The following is a 19,040-nucleotide window of genomic DNA, read 5'->3' on the forward strand; positions in this document are numbered from 1 at the left end:
GACGCAGTCCTTCAGCCACATACTCCCGACGATCAAGTACCACGGTCGTGGAACCCTTGTCCGCCGGAAGAATGACGATGGACCGGTCAGCCTTCAGATCACGGACAGCCTGGACTTCAGCAGTGGTGATGTTGGGAGTAGGATTAAGGTTTTTTAAGAAGGATTGAGAGGCAAGGCTGGAGGTCAGAAATTCCTGGAAGGTTTGGAGAGGGTGATTTTGAGGAAGAGGAGGTGGGTCCCGCTGTGACGGAGGATGGAACTGATCCAGGCAGGGTTCAATTTGGATAGTGTCTTGGGGAGTTGGATCATTAGGGGTTGGATTAGGATCATTTTTCTTCGTGGCAAAGTGATACTTCCAGCAGAGAGTACGAGTGTAGGACAGTAAATCTTTGACGAGGGCTGTTTGGTTGAATCTGGGAGTGGGGCTGAAGGTGAGGCCTTTGGATAGGACAGAGGTTTCGGATTGGGAGAGAGGTTTGGAGGAAAGGTTAACTACTGAATTAGGGTGTTGTGGTACCAGATTGTGTTGATTGGAATTTTGAGGTTTTGGAGGGAGTGGAGCTGGAAGTGGGAGATTGAGTAGATGGGAGAGACTGGGTTTGTGTGCAATGAGAGGTGGTTGAGGTTTGCTGGAAAGGTTGTGAAGGGTGAGTGAGTTGCCTGGGAAACCAGGAGATTGGATAGTTTTTTGAGGTGAAGGGTGGCATGCTGTTCTAATTTGCGGTTGGCCTGTAGGAGGATGCTCTGTGTGTGTGTGTGTGTGTGTGTGTATATATATATATATATATATGAATATAATAGAGGGAAACGTTCCACGTGGGAAAAATATATTTAAAAAGAAAGATGATGAGACTTACCAAACAAAAGCGCTGGCAGGTCGATAGACACACAGACAAACACAAACATACACACAAAATCTAGCTTTCGCAACCAATGGTTGCCTCGTCAGGAAAGAGGGAAGGAGAGGGAAAGACAAAAGGATTTGGGTTTTAAGGGAGAGGGTAAGGAGTCATTCCAATCCCGGGAGCGGAAAGACTTACCTTAGGGGGAAAAGGACAGGTATACACTCGCACACACACACATATCCATCCTCATATACACAGACACAAGCAGACATTTGTAAAGGCAAAGAGTTTGGGCAGAGATGTCAGTCGGGACGGAAGTACAGAGGCAAAGATGATGTTGAAAGACAGGTGAGGTATGAGCGACGGCAGATTGAAATTAGAAATTAGCGGAGATTGAGGCCTGGCGGATAGCGAGAAGAGAGGATATGCTGAAGGGCAAGTTCCCATCTCCGGAGTTCTGACAGGTTGGTGTTAGTGGGAAGTATCCAGATAACCCGGACGGTGTAACACTGTGCCAAGATGTGCTGGCCGTGCACCAAGGCATATATATATATATATAAAGAAAGATGATGAGACTTACCAAACAAAAGCGCTGGCAGGTCGATAGACACACAAACATACACACAAAATTCTAGCTTTCGCAACCAACGGTCGCCTCATCAGGAAAGAGGGAAGGAGAGGGAAAGACAAAAGGATATGGGTTTTAAGGGAGAGGGTAAGGAGTCATTCCAATCCCGGGAGCGGAAAGACTTACCTTAGGGGGAAAAAAGGACAGGTATACACTCGCGCGCGCGCGCGCGCACACACACACACACACACACACACACACACACATATCCATCCGCATATACACAGACACAAGCAGACATATTTCATATTGTGTCTGTATATGTGTGGATGGATATGTGTGTGTGTGTGCGAGTGTATAACCGTCCCTTTTTCCCCCTAAGGTAAGTCTTTCCGCTCCCGGGATTGTAATGACTCCTTACCCTCTCCCTTAAAACCCACATCCTTTAGTCTTTCCCTCTCCTTCCCTCTTTCCTGATGAGGCAACCGTTGGTTGCGAAAGCTTGAATTTTGTGTGTATGTTTGTGTTTGTTTGTGAGTCTATCGACCTGCCAGCGCTTTTGTTTGGTAAGTCTCATCCTCTTTCTTTTTAGATATATTTTTCCCACGTGGAATGTTTCCCTCTATTATCTGCTCGAACGTTAAAAGGCGCCTTTCTGAAGTGGGCAAGAATGATATTATTACCTATTTTGATAATTTCAATACAACACTGGCAGGTGTTTCACCACAAAATAATGTTGACTGTGATGAGACTAAACTCAGTGACGACCCTACTAAAAAATTGACAGTAGTGAGATGCGGTCAGATATGTGCGAAACTTTTCAAAAGGTGCAATTTCATTGACTTTTTCAGCTACTCCAGAGGTAAACAGTTGTTCATTTATGTCGTGAACAAAGCTGAACAACTTTGGGACACACACACTCAGGATGGTCCTATTGGTTCGAGATGAAATCACACTAAAGAAGAGTGATTTGATAGCACAACATCCCAAGACTTGTTAGACTCGGTGCTGTTTCCATATCTGCAGGGACGGAAGATTGCGATTGAGGACAATTTGTCTTCTGATCTTAGTGTTGATATTGTAATGAAATGTACCAATGAAAACATAAGATCCACATTTTTGCCAGCACATTCCGCACATCTCACACAGCCACTTGATGTTGCCCTTTTTGCTCCATTAAACGGAAATAGAGAAGTATCCTGGCACACATTGTATTACACCGTCCTCTTATGGTATCATTGAATAAGGATGGGTTTGCTTGCTCTAATACCTGAACTGATGAAACAAGTAAAAGCGGAAAGTTTGATGCTGATATTTCTGCAGGATTCTGGGAAATGGGAATATATCCAGATACGGAAGAGATTGCTGACCAAAAATAACAGAGCCAATATCGGCACTGTGAACGTCACTGGAAATGTGGTTTTGGACTATCTCAAGAAGGCAGGAGGTGACAGATCAGCTGAAGGTGTTCGACAACATGTGAGGGAAAGGACAGATGTTCCATCAGCGATCATGGTCAACTCGGGATGCGGCACTCTCAGTTCTGATAGTCAGAATTGGACTCGACAGAACGCCGATTACTTTTATGAGTGTACTACAAGTACTGATGAAGATGACCAGTACGAAACTCTTTGAAACATTGCAACAAGACGACGCTGATAACCCAAGTATTAGATTGTATGCTATTGCTATCTCCCCTCTCTGGTTGTTGGATGTAAACCCAATGCTGCTGCCACAGTGGCTAAGTTATCAGTTTGTTTCACAAAGTAACACACAATTTGACATTTTGATGAACAGTTGAGTGTTATTTATATACCAAAATGAGCACTTGTTCTGCTATTGTGTGCCTTAGGTGCAACTTCCTGTTGCATACATAATTTGTCTTATTTATATTATTTTGTAGTTTTATTTAGTGTATTGTTATCATTTTGGCCCAAATCCATAAACAATCCGCATTTTGTTTATCTGTTCTTGAATTTCCCTGAGATGCAGGCTTACATTTAAGTCGGAGTTCTCAATTCCTTCTTAGAGATAAATGACCCTTAAGAGCTCAGACACTAGTTCTTCACCACTAGTCTTTGCCACATCTCTGATGGTGGACAACTTCTCTTTCTCTGTAGCTGCATCTTCTTCCAGCCCCCCCCCCCCCCCTCCACACACACACACACACACACACACACACACACACACACACACACACACACACACACATACATTCGTGCCCGCGCAAGCATGCACTCTGCAACCGATATAACAATTTCAGATCAAGATCAATGGAAATTTTAGTTGTCAGAATTTTTATCTCCTGCCTTATAAATTTCCATGTCTGGTGAATTAAAATATCATTGTTAAACATTTCTGTATCACTGTGTGCCCACAACCTCAATTCCTCAAGGTTTTCCACTTGTCAGAATTATGCAGACAAGAAGACCAGGTGTCAATGAAAATACTGGAAGGTAAGCTTTATAATCAACTGAAGGACTAAGCATTCTGATCTGTCAGTGTACACTCAGTTGATGTATGCGCCAGGTACAGTCACCAGTTGTTTATAATTATCTCCAGCATTCAGATCTACAGTTGATGTAATCTTCAAAAATGTATTTGTTCAGAATACCCAAACAGACACCTCCGTTATGTTTTTTATTGTGCGCTTGCACAACTTCATGTGCAAGGTAAAACTCACCCTTAAACATATAGACGAGACTTCTGTACTGAAAATGTAGTATACTACTAGGTAAAATGATCTGGAAAATAAATAAATAAGTAACACAATGCAAAGGTACTGTATGTGCAAATAGCTTTAGATAATTTTTATAAAAAATTGCAATTTTTCTGTGTATGGTAAATTTTGTAATGAGCACAGTACAAAAAGTTGGGTTTACATACTGACCTCCTCGAGCCTTATTGTCAGTTGGAAGTCATTTTTCAAATCGTGATTCGTTTTCCTCTCTATCTGTGAAATACACCTTCCCACATTCCTTGTGTGAGAAACATTAATCGTATAGAATTTGCTGCTTGACGATAATGTCTATTATTTTCTTATCGATGTACAAATTCAAATAATTTAAAAATTACGTACTAGCACAAATTTGCTTTGTTATTAAACAGGTTGTATCAAAAAGAATCATCCGATTTTTAAAAAATCGTGATTAAGATGTTATTTGAGATAAGTGCGTGAACAATGTACTGTTGGATAGAGCAAACTCTCGAGTTTTACACAGTTAGGGTTTACATGCCACACTGCCATCTGGAAGTTGTTATTTCTTGTGGAGGTTTATAAAAGACTCTGTTTATGTGCGTTGAATGAACTGAGACATTGCATAACAGCAGCTGTGGAAGCTGTAACTCAAGACATGCTTGTTGCAGTGTGGGAACGATTTGAATACTGCATTGCCATATGCTGTGCATCTCAAGGAGATCATATTCAACACCTATGAAAAGGATTTTTGGGGAGCGGGGATTTTGAGTTTCCTATTCATAAAAAAACAAAAGTGGCTGTATATGTTTATTAGTTTCAGAAACATAGATGTGCCAAATCAGATGATTCTTTTTGATACACATGTTCTTTCATTAAGGCTCAAGATGAATGTTTTTGTATGGAAAATAATGTCACTTTCCTCCAATACATACATTCAACAATTACAGTATGAAAAGGATAGCTGCTACTAACCATATAACAGAGATGCTGAGTTGCAAATAGGCACAAGAAAAAGCCAGTCAGAAAGTAAGCTTTCAGCCATATGGACCTTTATAGTGCGCGTGCGCGCCCACACACACACACACACACACATGCATTCATGCAAACACAACTAATGTACATGATCACAGTCTCTGGCTACTGAGGCCAGACTGCGATCAGCAGCGCATTATGGGAGAAGCAACTAGGTGGTGCAGGTAACCTAATCTTACAGCCGCAGAAAAAACTGCGATCCACCACCTAAAAGCTCATCCCAACCTTATAATTGTATCTGCTGAGAAAGGTTTCACCACAATTGTTTTGAACTGCAAGGATTATCTGGAAGAAGGACTCTGCCAGCTGTCAGATTGATTCACCTGTAAACCCTGCCACAGTAACCCCATTCCAGAAATTCAGCAGGATCTCCAGCCTCACCTCAAATCCTTAGGCCCATCCCAAAACCTTCCCTGGAGTCCATCTCTCTACTCACCCCTACCGCTCTCCGCACTCCTACCTTCTGTGTGCTTCCTAAAATCCATAAGCTCAACCACCCAGGATGCCCCATTGTGTAGTCTGTTGCTGTGCCTCCACTGAGAAAATCTCTGCTTCATCCTATTACCCCTTCCTCGACCGACTCTCCACAGTTACTGTCGATTTACCACACGGTGCCCTGCTCGTCACTTTTGATGCCACCTCCGTTTACACTAACATCCGTAATGCTCGTGGCCTTACCACTATTGACCACTACCCTTCCCGATTCCCGATCGATTCCAGATCTAAGACCTCCTTTGTAGTCACCGTGACCAACTGTATTCTCACCCGTAAATACTTCTCCCTCGAAGGCACTACCGACAAACAAATCCGTGGTGTAGCTGTCGGCACCTGCACGGAACCGCCCTGTGCCACCCTATTTGTGGGCCATCTAGTGGAATCCGAATTCCCTCACCCGGTTCAGATTCGTCGACGAAATCTTTGCTATCCGGATCGAGGTTGAGGACGTCCTATCCGTATTCCTCCAGAACCTCGACACCTTCTCCCCCTTTCACTTCGCCTGACCCGACAACCCGACTTCTTCGATGTTGACCTTCACTTCAGAGATGGCTACATCAGTACCTCCATCCACGTCAGTCCTACAAACCGCCAGCAATACCTCCATTTCGACAGCTGCCGCCCGTTTTGTACTCGGAAGTTCCTTCTGTACAGCTCAGCTGCCTGTGGCCGTCGCATCTGTTGTGAAGAGCAGTCCCTCTCTCTGGGGCCTTCACAGACTGTAATTACCCTCCCAGACTTGTACATTTCATTCCTTATCTCTCCAGTCACCCGCCACCCCTCAAAGTCCCACCATCCGTATACTGAGGACCGTTCCGCTCGTGACACGGTACCACCCGGTACTGGACTGACTGGATCACATTCTCTTCCAGGCTTTGACTAGCTCTCGTTGTACCCACCCCTCCCACGGTGGTATTCCGACACCTGCTCCCGACTCTTTGCCTCGTGACTCGTATCCCTGTAATAGACCTAGACGCGAGACGTTTCTCGTACATCTTCCCACTACCACCTATCCCACCAAAGGCCGCTACCTGCGAAACCGGTCGTGTGATCTACGAGCTAAGCTGCAACATTCTACGTAAGCCCGACAACCAAAAAAACTGTCTGTGCGCACGAATGGCCACTGACAAGCTGTGGCAAATTGACAGCTGGACAACTCTGTTGCTGAGCATGCTGCCCACCATGACATTCTTCTTTTCAGTGACTGCTTCACAGCCTTTGTGTGCCATCTGGATCCTCTCGCCAACACCAGAATTTCTGAATTGTGCAGGTGAGAATCTCCCTGCAATATATCCTACGTTTCCGTAACCCTCTTGGCCCAAGTTTCGTTAGTCATTGTCCTTACCCATCTAGCTCCTTCCCTGTTCCCATTCCATTCCACCAACACATCATCAGTCTCTTTACTTCTAGTCTTTTCCACTCCCCCTGCCCCCTCTCCCCAATCTCCCGACTGCAGCTAGCTGCCCTACCCTCTCTGCACTTCATCCCTGTACACTCCCACGAGCAGCACTTTACTATCCCCTACTCCTACCCTGCTGTCCCTCCCCCTCCCCACCCCAGCCTCCTCCTTAACCCCAGCCCCTGGTTGTGTTTCCCATCATGCACTGCTACTGGCAGTCTGACCTCAGCAGCTAGAGTCTGTGGTGTGTGTGTGTGTGTGTGTGTGTGTGTGTGTGTGTGTGTATTTCTGATGAAGACCTATTGACCAAAATCTCACTTTCTGAAAGTCTTTTTGTTCAGCATATCTGTGACTCGCCATCTCCACTATATGGTGAATAGCAGCTGTCCTTTTCATAATATTGTTACGTTCCGTCCTGGATTTTCCATTATTCAACAGTTACATAGACACCTCCTCTGCCCATTTTTATTGTAAACACAAAAGTGTCAAAACTTCTTTCAGAAATAAGACTCTAGTCGTGCCATTAACAAATGAAGCCTTTGGCATTCATCAGTGTGGAATTGAGGCAGTTCTGTTGCCTAGCATTTTTCCCACAAACTGCATCTGTAGAAATGAAAATATGTTTGGGCGGCATCTGCAGTCGGAAGGATAAAAGAGGACTACTACTTCGTCGTCCGGCCCGAACTTACACTCGACGAGACTTTAAACTACTGCCGCCTGTCCTCTTTCTGTAAATCTGCTTAGGAGAACCTCGAGCTTTCAGAATGGAGCTGGGGAGCCTTAGGAGGTGCAAAATGTGGAAGCACATTGTCTGGGACTTGTGACTCGATGATATTTCGGCATATTTTTCCTTACAGTTTCCTAGTTTATTCTGAGATACTGCGAGCAGTGACTGCTGTATTTGATCACCTATAAATACGCATTCCCAAACTTGTATTTCCATTACTTCTGTGACAGATGTCTCAACATGTAGCATTTTATCACCGTTTGTTGACTGTTGTGAGTTTTGATAAATACTTATTTAAGTACATTATAATTATGAAATTTTTAATGTACGTGCAGGTTTGTTGTATTGAGTGATGTACGTATAGCTATTTGCATTTTCTTAGGCGGAAGAAGACTACGACACGTTCGTGGAGAACGTGATGACGCAGTTGCGGCAGTTGCCACCTCTGTCGATTCTCGAGCCGACTCTGGCCAGGAACCACTCGGCGTGCCCCGTGTTCGGTGCAGGCGACGCTACGAAGGTGGGACCCCTGACCGGAGAACTGCGCGGCAGATACGGGAGCGCGTCGTTACCCAACGTGAGTCTAAAAATCTGCAACCCAGTGTTGCTCGAGGATAGACGTATTCGGACTTGCTCGAAGAACACAGTGAATTAAATTTGAGGCTGTGAGGAGAAAAAAAAAGTATAGTGTTCTATGATATATATTTATGTTTTTAAAATTGTCATTTTCAGATCGAGAGCATATAGGTGATAATTTTTGCCTAAATGAGCAATTTCAGAAATGTTTCAATTACTCTAAATGACTAAAATATTGTCTGGATGACTCTACATGTAGTCTTAATATTTGATGTTTTGCACAAAATATGTAGATGACTGGGAACAGAGCACTTAATTTATAATTTCATGCCAACATAGCTAAAACACACCTTCGACAGGATTTACACGATCAAACTATATTTTCCACTCGTAGTATCAAAACTACTGCCTGTTAAAATTGCCACACTGTGAAGGTAGCGTCCCACAAATGACAAATTGTTACAAAGTACACTTTGTACTTGAACATGCAGATAAATAGCATTTCAGCACAACCACACAAAATAGATAATCCAAATCCATTTTGTATCTAAGGACATCTACATCTACATCCATACTCCGCAAACCACCTGACGGTGTGTGGCGGAGGGTACCTTGAGTACCTCTATCGGTTCTCCCTTCTATTCCAGTCTCGTATTCTTCGTGGAAAGAAGGATTGTCGGTATGCCTCTGTGTGGGCTCTAATCTCTCTGATTTTATCCTCACGGTCTCTTCGCGAGATATACGTAGGAGGGAGCAATATACTGCTTGACTCTTCGGTGAAGGTATGTTCTCGAAACTTCGACAAAATCCCGTACCGAGCTACTGAGCGTCTCTCCTGCAGAGTCTTCCACTGGAGTTTATCTATCACCTCCGTAACGCTTTCGCGATTACTAAATGATCCTGTAACGAAGCGCGCTGCTCTCCGTTGGATCTTCTCTATATCTTCTATCAACCCTATCTGGTACGGATCCCACACTGCTGAGCAGTATTCAAGCAGTGGGCGAACAAGCGTACTGTAACCTAATTCCTTTGTTTTCGGATTGCATTTCCTTAGGATTCTTCCAGTGAATCTCAGTCTGGCATCTGCTTTACCGACGATCAACATTATATGATCATTCCATTTTAAATCACTCCTAATGCGTACTCCCAGGAAATGTTACACAGCGGGATTCTCATTCAAAAATTGCACTCTAATGTTGGCTAATTGTGAGGAGACGTTGTTACATCTCGTATAAGAAGGAGAATTGTCTACTGGGACCTGTCGGAATTTGACAGCGACAGAAAAAGTGCCAGGGAGAACCTCAGTATTTAGTGTCTTGTTTCATTACTGACTTTGGGGGGGGGGGGGGGGCAGCAAACAATGTGGCATGTTAATAATAATGTACCTGGTAAATTAAAATTCATATTCCAGAACCCAGAATACAATTGCATATTCTTACCAAAACCTGACAACAGAATAGCTCTATTTATTTACGCTACCTGGCAAAATAAGTGAAGCACCCAGAAGACATGGTTAGATATCAGTGTAACTCTGTACATGTGCAAACAATATTGGTGGATATCTAAATTATTAGAGTACACTTCTCTCTGACAAGTAGAACGGTCACCAGAGTCCATTAGTGTAGTTCGTGTTTTATGTCGTTACCGGGCCCGGTGGGGTGTATAAGGGCACGAATGATGTCAGGTATCGAGTGATCGCAGTGGAGGACATGGAAGTGACGTGCACTCGCGTGTGATGACATACTGACGTCTGACGGTGATTAAAAGGGGCCGTAACGTGGGTCTCCAACTGGCTGGTCGGTCGAATTGTGAGGCTTTTGGTGTGGCGGTGGCTAGATGTCACAATAAATAGGACTGTGATAGCAGGTGTACTTGTCATCGAGGTTCTGGTCTCCCACGTCTAATTTTGTCTACTGAGCACATTGTCACCCCTTCAAGTCTACTCCTGCGGTCAGAGAACGAGTAACGAACTTTGCTCAACTGCCGTGTTGTCCTACTCCGTCGGTGAGATACTTGCAGACAGGCAGATTTAGGAGGGAATTATGGTCTCGTGCTCGAGCTGTCATTAACACCACAACTCGAATGGCTGCATTTGGAGTGGTATCATGACTGGGAAGTGTGGACTGTTGATGAATAGTGCTGCATTGCGCTCGGCGACGAATTGCAGTTCTGCAGAATCCCAAATGTCCACCGTCGGCGACTTCTGGTGTTTCGAAGAGTTCTGCAATGTTACTGCCGGTGTCACGTGTACTTTCGGGGTCACATTGTGGGGAGCTATAGGGTAAGACATCGGGTAGCGACTGAGGGAACACCGACGCACAACAGTTGCTGACGCACTGCATCCTCGGATATTATCTCTCGAGTGACAGTTTTGTGGTTCTGTTTTCCAACGGGACAGTGCACGTCCACATACGGCACATGCGTCTGTGAACCGTCCGCACGACATTAAGATTCACTCCCGGACGGCGAGCTATCCGGGCCTGTCCTCGATAAGACAGGTGCGTGACCGACTCGGACGTCGACTCCGTTCCTGTACAAGTAGCCGGGATATGGAGGACTAGTTAAACCGGTTGTGGGCCGCACATATCGGGAGAGGGTATGACAACTATATGATGGCCATCCGTACCGAATCGGTGTGTGCGTCTGGGCCCGAGGGGGTGCAACATCGTACTGATAAGTCAGCTCGTACTACAGAGTTCATTATAAATTTGACTTGAATTTGTCACCACGTACCCTGTGGAGCCCGTGAAGTTTCATTGTGATTCCTCCTCCCCTTCTTGGTGTTTCACTTTTTTATCATGCAGTGTCTTTATTTTTTTATGAACTGTGTGAAGTGTTTTATTGTGCAAATACTGGATTTATTCAAGAAAAACAGAATTTTTGTGGCATTAATGATACAACACACACACACACACACACACACACACACACACACACACACACACACACACATGACAATACTCTGTAAAAACTTTAAATAATGGGTGGGGTCACCAAAATTTGTCCTAAATTAATTAATTGACTGGCGGGTGAGACTTTTGACTGGGACAAATCTTTGGCCGTGGCTTGTTTTTTTACACGGGTGAGTGACCATCCAGTTATAGCATAGCCTTTCATTTACAGAATAAAAAGTCTGTAGTGGTTTTAAGAGAGTTGAAACACAGTTTTCTGCAAATATTCTCTCTCACTTTTTTGAGTTGGTTCATAATCACATCTATACAGTCGAGTCTGGTTTCTGCTGAGGGAAACAGTGGTGAGTGTGTGTGATTACGGTATTGTTTTTCTTAAATATTGGAGGTTTTCTACTTTACACTGCTGTGTTCTTTTTGCTCATTCATTGCAGTATGGCAGTTCATATCTCTCTCTCTCTCTCTCTCTCTCTCTCTCTCTCTCTCTTTCTCTATCACAAACACTTTTTTTTTTTATACATATGCATTTTGAGTCAAATTACGTAACTGAGGAAGCTTCAACATGTACCTTTAACATTTTTCCTAATGCTTGTAAAATATTGCTGTTCTGTTGGCAGGCTCTTTTAGAATATGTATTTGTGGAGGAATAAATAACCACACAGTGGGCCCCCCTATAGGTGACCTTATTTCAGAACATTTTATTAAAATTTTTGAAGCCTATGATAAATAATTTTTCAGCTGTTTGTCTCAACAACACAGCATCATTTGCTTTGCAGGATAGTTAAGGCATACCTACTAACTGTGTAAATTTTGAAATGTTTCTTTGAATTTTATGTACATTTTCTTTCAGAAGGAGGGCTGCTGAGACTGAGTTAGTGATTTCACTATAGTTTGTTAAAACTGAATCTAATTCATTGTTTTATTAACATGCTAGAAGTTTTATGTTTATGTAGGTTTCGGACCATTACAACACGAGGCCATTCGGTCCTCTGCCGCCACTGCCTCCTCTCCCACCTCCGTCGACACAGCGTGGGTTTTACGACCAGGAGTTTGCTTCTGTTCGTTTTGATAATGACAGTGAGTATAATTTCTGCCTGTAGTTTATTCCATTTACTTTTTCATATATATTGTAACATTGTCAGTAGGAAATTACAGTTAATAAATTTTTGTTCTTAAAAGGTAAGTGTTCGAATGCTGATTCTGAAACACTGTCCGCTGGGTAGCCATTTCATTTTCTTGAGCACTTGCAAATTTGATCAGTAGAAGTTAAAGCAGTTGTCATAGTGTGCTTCAAATAGATCAGGAACGCCTGGTGTCATTGCAGGCAGAATGAGCTTGACAGGGAAGATAAAATGTGTTTCATATTCCTGTCATTTTTTCATGCATTTTTCTTTCCTGTTCAGTTCCACATCTCATAATATTTTACCTTTCAGTAACCAAATCATGTGATGCGGTGAGGTCCTTTTAAGCTTGTACTAAAAATTATTTATTTGTATTCAGGTGACGATAAAAAAGATCATCGAGAGAGAGATAACGACACGCCTGACACCATTATAAGTTCGTCTTCTCCTGAGTGTGTTTTCAGAGATCTGCCACTTCGTTTTCCAGGTGAGATGTGAAGCTTAATTTAATTACGTATCTTATTTATGTGCCAGTCTTCAAAGTGTGCTCTATGTGCCAAATGATAATTTTCTGTTTTCTTACCACTATAGAGTTTTTTATTAGTTTCTTACCGAGCTGCCGTCTTAACGATACAAAATTTTCTCTCTGTAAAGGTTTACAATTAATTAAAGATGAAGACGAAGACGAAAGCGAGGAAGACAGCAAGGCGTGGGCAGCACGCCGCACCTCTCCCGTCATTCCACTCGTCACTCCGATACCCATCCGGCTGCGCCCACCACCACACTACGCCAAGGATGCTGCCGATGTGGTAAGGCGATCCCTGCACTGAATGCTGTGGGTTATCCTTGTACTGATTGTTACCTATCTTGTTTCTTGATAACTGAATGGTTGTGGAATCTTAACGCGGTGTATTGTGGTGGTAGAACCACATTCGCACCACGTGTTTGTAATTGAGAGTAATACGATTAGTTTCAGCACAATTTCAGCAAGACTTATTTATTAGTAGCTGCTGAAAGATTACACACTGCAGATCTCGTTAGTCTAGGGGTTTTCGAAGTTTTGTCTGCAAAATAATTACTCCAACAAGCATGGCCTGGGTTTTCTTCTTGTTTGAAATAAACACTACTGGATCCGAAATACTTTCAGCTAAAAATTATATTTATTCGTACTTTTTGTTTAGTAACTACAACATTTGCACTATGAACATTGATACTCGAAATGCATTATACTATACTGGTCACATCTCCCTCCAATACCGACGAAGAAGAGGCGGGCAAGCTAACATGTGCCTGGAAGTTGCAGACATTCCTGCATTCCAGATTCTTTGGTCTCTTGACCTTAATAAACTCCAAGGACACTTATAAATAAATACATATAAATATACAACATTTAACATCTCAAACAAATTCATTATTTATCATAAAAGAAAATATTCATAAATAAATAAATTAAACACATTGTATGGCAACATAATGAAGTTACCTTAACTCTTTACTGTGGGCATCGTACTTTTCGCATGAGACAGTTAATTACATTACATCCTACAGTACCTTCGTTTGAGATGTTGACATGTAGCTTAATCACTTTCCACGTGCTTCTCATAAATTATTTTTCGTGCCTTACAGACTGTTAACAGAGGCCCGAGCGTACGGATTAGGTTCTCAGATATGTGAGTGACTCGAAGAGATTTTAAGTAATAGAACCCAGTATGTTGCCCTCGGTAGCAAATGTTCACCAGAGGCGAGGTATTGTCGGGAGTGCCCCAGGGAAGTGTGATAGGACCACTCTAGTTCTCTGTGTACATAAATGATTTAACAGATAGGGTGAGCAGCAAACTGCTGCCGGTTGCCGATGACGTCGTAGTGTACAGCAGAGTCGAGGGGCTGTATACGGCAAGCGGATGAGAAGAGAGATTGAAAGTAAGGGATGTGGTTTCTTAACTATCGGGGTATTGTGTTCGTTCACGAGAGTAGTTAGCTATACTCCATCTGGAAAACACGAGAATTGTGTGTCACTTCAAATGGGACATTTTTGAAAAGGTCAGACGTGGCTCCGAGTGATTTCCACGCCTTCAAACAAGAAATGTCTGGACCCCTAACACTTCAGCTCCCACAAAAAACTTCGAGGTGCAGTCGTGTGCCAGTTGCAATATCAGGTGGCAAAATTTAAGGCAGAGAGACTTTGCCTGTTTGTTAAGAGATTGACAAGTAATTGAATGTGACTACTGATTATGTAAAAATGAATGCACACACACTCGGTTCCAGTATGTATTTACTTTGTGGACAACTTTCGCACTTGCCTGCAGTATTTCCTATTTTATATGTAGCGTGACAGAGGTTACTTCCGGACAACCGTAGTAGTCCTGTACTCCTCTCTAGATAGAACTTGTACATTTTCCCGGCTGCCACAGGACAAGGAGAACGCCGGAGGGCCTCAACTGCTGGTGCGCCAGCGGTTCGGCCCGTCCCCACCGGCTCCGTTGCGCGACTCCGGCAACGTGACGGTGACACTGACGCTCACGGCCGCTGCCGCCGAGGACATCGCGGGCGTCCTGCACCGGCTGGCCGGCATCCTGCGAGTGCCGGCGCCTGCGGCATTTGACGTAATCGAGAGGACGAGTACGCCACCCTCCCAGAAGTTGGGGCTGTACAGGACTCGCGGGAAGGACGGCAAGGAAGGAGGTGAGTGAGCGCCGATTGTGTCGTGTTTAAATGACTAGTCGAGTGATGTCGGTACGAGGGGTCAGGAATTAAATGCCAATTTTCCAGAAACCGAAGAGAAGTCTAGTAGTCCGATTAAAATTACTCGATACTTCGTGTCTATCACTTGCCCCTACAGTGTTGCCACATCGGCTACCAGCTACCACTCAGTTATAGGTGACACACAAACACGGTGGCCCACTTCACAAAACCTGTTAATGTGTAACACGGACGAGTGTCGAAAGTGGCCTCCGCGAGGTATGACGGAAATCGGAGGTGCTCTGATTTTAAGTGACGGACGACTGAACTGTGTTGGACAGTGCGTTTTGTAGCCCTGAATTTAAATTCGTGTTCTGAGCTAACCACAACCCTGTGATGTGCAATTTACCTGAGAAAACGGAGATCAGTATTCTGTGGCAGAACTAAATTCACGATCGCTTTGTTCACAGCGGTTATAGCTAATCTCTGTGAGCAAACTTTAAACGGAAAAGGACGAAACGTTAGGAGCTGAAGAGTTTCGTGGACCACGACCTTACATCCCGGAAGTTTTACCAGAAGATACGTTAATTTCTTGCTATCATCGGTTGTGTGTAGGTATCCTCACACGGGCTATACGAGCAGCTGCTTTACCAACCGATGAGGAGTCCTTGCCGGAACTCGGTTGTTGTCGGCCGGAGTGGCCGAGCAGTTCTAGGCGACTGCTACGGTCGCAGGTTCGAATCCTGCCCCGGGCGTGGATGTGTGTGATGTCCTTAGGTTTAAGTAGTTCTAAGTTATAGGGGACTGATGACCTCAGAAGTTAAGTCCCATAGTACTCAGAGCCATTTGAACTGTTTGAACTTGGTTGTTGCAGATTATAGGTGACACAGGCAGATTTAAGATGAACAAAGAATGTTAAGAAGAAAAATTAGAGCAAATAAAGAAACCAACAGTGATGAAAATGACGTGGTAAACAAACAGAAATAAAAAGAATTACATTTAAAGTAATAAATTGAATAAAAATAATAACCGTACTCTTTTGATTAGATTTAGAAAAAATATTTCGCTACATTTGAAGAGATTTGAACCTGTGACCTTCTACGCGTCAGAGTCGTATGCTAACTATTGCACTAGACTTCATTATGAAGCTATATTTGTGACTGCGGTGACCCAGCTCCGACGATGAATTGCAGCCTTCAAAAATTCGGCTTCACGCATCGTCGTGTCCAGCTCGTCTAATGTAAGCTGATCTCCACGATTACAATAACTGTATATGTGACTCCGAATCGTGTCTAGTTTGGAAATATCCAGTAGTGTTCGGTTAGTGCTGTGAACGAAATGTGTATTTCATTAGTACCGTTGCGTGTACGTGTTAACTTGTGTGATGTAACATGAAATAAAAATACGAGACCCACGATTTGGTATCCAAACACAACAAAAAAGAGTGGCAGGCAAGGAATTAGAAGTGACCTGACCAATTGTCGTGGCAGTTCGGGGGCACTACAAAGAACGCTTCGATTCGAGGAAACCGGCAACGACGCACAAAGTGTCAACTGTCGAGTAATTTTAATTTTTCTTCGGTAGCCTCCTGATAGAAATGTCATTTCTCGTAGTTGTTAATACGAATCTTTGCTAGTTTTCATTATATTTGTTCGCAGTTAAATTTATACACAACGATATTTGTGCAAAAATTATCCCAGAAGTTCACACAGTTCGAAGAGAGTAGATAACAAAATAAGGGAAGTGATTGTAAGTTCTCCATTCCTCCCTCACTTTTTTGCACATTTCTCGAGTACCGAAAAGACTCAACCTGCACGAACACAAACTTCTCCGGCAGTTTGTGAGACACCCTGTCGCTTTCTTTCGTTCAGCTCCCGTAGATATCCAGAGCATCCTGAACGGCGCCGCAAAATTTTGCCGTCACTGCGACGTCGTGATCCTGACGAACCTGATACGCAAGAAGGTGAGCGAGATCCCGGGTCTGTCGGCGCGGGAGGAGCTGGTGGCGGACACGGGGCCCGACGGGGACGTCTACTTCTGCAGCGCCGCCTGCTACATGCAGTTCGCCCTCATGCACCGCTCCCCGACTCTCAACCAGCAGGAGAAGGTAAGCCACTTTCTTTACTACTAGATCTGCGTCATTTGACTGTCACGACTGAACAGGCTGTGTCAGAATTACACTATTTTTCACACCAAATATAGAGAATGTCATTTACGACAATTTTTGTCGTACATTATATACGACGACAACATATAAAACGGGTGCCATTTTATTATAGTCTCTGTAACTGTCGTTAAATTGGCGATCATTGAATTTTGTCTAAAATCGGACACTTCACACGGATCACCTATTTTTGTAGGCATACCGTCTATACCAATTTTGGGAAAGACATCAAACGATAGACTTTTATCGGTGACTCGGAGCAACGGTCGAGCGAGCTGTGGAATAAGTTTTTCTCGGACCGTTTTGGGTACGACACAGATATGTGCACTTGCTCGGAGCTTATACAAATTGACTACTTTTGCAATGTTCTCCAAATGCACCCTGTATGGCCCAGGACATCTTGGTAATCTGCGATAAACACAAGAATTTTTTCACCCTGAAAAACCAGGGAATGTTCTAGAATTCTAGGAATTTTTCATTGCTTCAGTTTTCAGTTAAATTTTTGTAATTTTGACTGGTAGGAACTGATACTCTAACAAAGAATTTTACTGTAGCTCGTTGCTGCAGAGTGGTTCTGCAGCAGTAAAATATAAACGAGAGTTTGACACCAAAATAAAACTTAGAAAATTTGCCATTTACGACAACGGAACACAGATCACGCACCCACATTTGCCGACAGCAAAATGTGTCGGAGGCTTTGGGATGAAGATTGTGCAATACTTCGTAACGACAAACTGCCTTTGGTGAGTGTGATGTGACAGCTGTTTAAATTTCTAACAGATCGTGGGAAAATGTTGTGGATGGTAATTAGAGAAGTGTTACTTTCAAAGTAAATTTCGTTTTATGTAAGATGAATTGTGTTACATATGAGAACGTGCAATTAATTTCTTAAATCACAAAGTATTTGACACAATTTCCAGGCCGAGAGGGCCAGTCATTTCTGCCATTATTTAAAATTTTACAGGTACATTTGTGTTTGATGTACCTTAAAGGGTAACGTGTTAAAAAAGATCAAGTTTAAAGGTTAGTTTTTCATGTCTACTATAGTTCTTTCATATATTACAAATTATGCAATAACGATGGCAGAAAGTACGATTATCCTGAAAGCACATCCCGGGGCACAGTCTCGATTTCAGTGCTTTGGAAGCTGCAGTGCTGTATTTAGTAGAATTTGTATTTATACTTTGTAATACATAAATACACAATGTACGTGTTTCCGCACATCGAAGATCCTTCCAAAATACGTTGTTTTTTGCTGGGTTTCTTTTCCTAAAGCTGTAGGCAGTTGTATGTCAGTATATAAAGCCGTTACTCTGTTCTAAGGATTAACGAGTTTTACAACTCTGAGGGAAATTATGTTGTCATTTAACACGGAAAAAAATGTACTTTCACTGGGGAAAAAGTGTATTTTCAATCGAGAAAAAGTTTATTTTTAACTTGTAAATCGAGGAAATTTTTTTCCTGTCCTTATATGCAGACTGTCCTAGATTTTAATAGTGAAACAGCTTACATTTGTATTTGAGCTGTAGCTGACAGACTGACAGATTGAGGATTGTTTGCAAAAGTTTAGGTCATTGTATGAAGATAGTGACTGTTCTCGAAAGAACAGATACCGTCGACAACCGTGCAGCTTCTGTAGAATAAATGATAATTAATTGAAACCCTCAGCTGCCGATGGGTGTTGTCAATATACCTCGACGGGGACAGCCGAAAATGTGTGCTCCGACCGGGACTCGGACCCGGGATCTCCTGCTTACATGGCAGACGCTTTATCCGTCTGAGTCACTGAGGACACAGACGAATATTGCGACTGCAGGGACTTATCTC

The 19,040-nt window shown here is 43.2% G+C and overlaps 1 protein-coding gene across 1 annotated transcript in view; it reads left to right on the forward strand.

Moving 5' to 3' along the window:
• Nucleotides 1-19,040, forward strand: part of LOC126109551 (histone-lysine N-methyltransferase 2C-like) — a 417,507-nt gene that overhangs the window by 350,844 nt on the left and 47,623 nt on the right. Inside the window, exons 63-68 of the mRNA XM_049914567.1 lie at nucleotides 8,147-8,341; nucleotides 12,203-12,326; nucleotides 12,750-12,857; nucleotides 13,025-13,179; nucleotides 14,782-15,052; nucleotides 16,921-17,156. Of these exons, the coding sequence (XP_049770524.1) occupies nucleotides 8,147-8,341; nucleotides 12,203-12,326; nucleotides 12,750-12,857; nucleotides 13,025-13,179; nucleotides 14,782-15,052; nucleotides 16,921-17,156 (1,089 nt within the window). The remainder of the gene's footprint in view (nucleotides 1-8,146; nucleotides 8,342-12,202; nucleotides 12,327-12,749; nucleotides 12,858-13,024; nucleotides 13,180-14,781; nucleotides 15,053-16,920; nucleotides 17,157-19,040) is intronic.

Source organism: Schistocerca cancellata, chromosome 12 (assembly GCF_023864275.1).
Source record: "Schistocerca cancellata isolate TAMUIC-IGC-003103 chromosome 12, iqSchCanc2.1, whole genome shotgun sequence".
Lineage (NCBI taxonomy): Eukaryota > Metazoa > Arthropoda > Insecta > Orthoptera > Acrididae > Schistocerca > Schistocerca cancellata.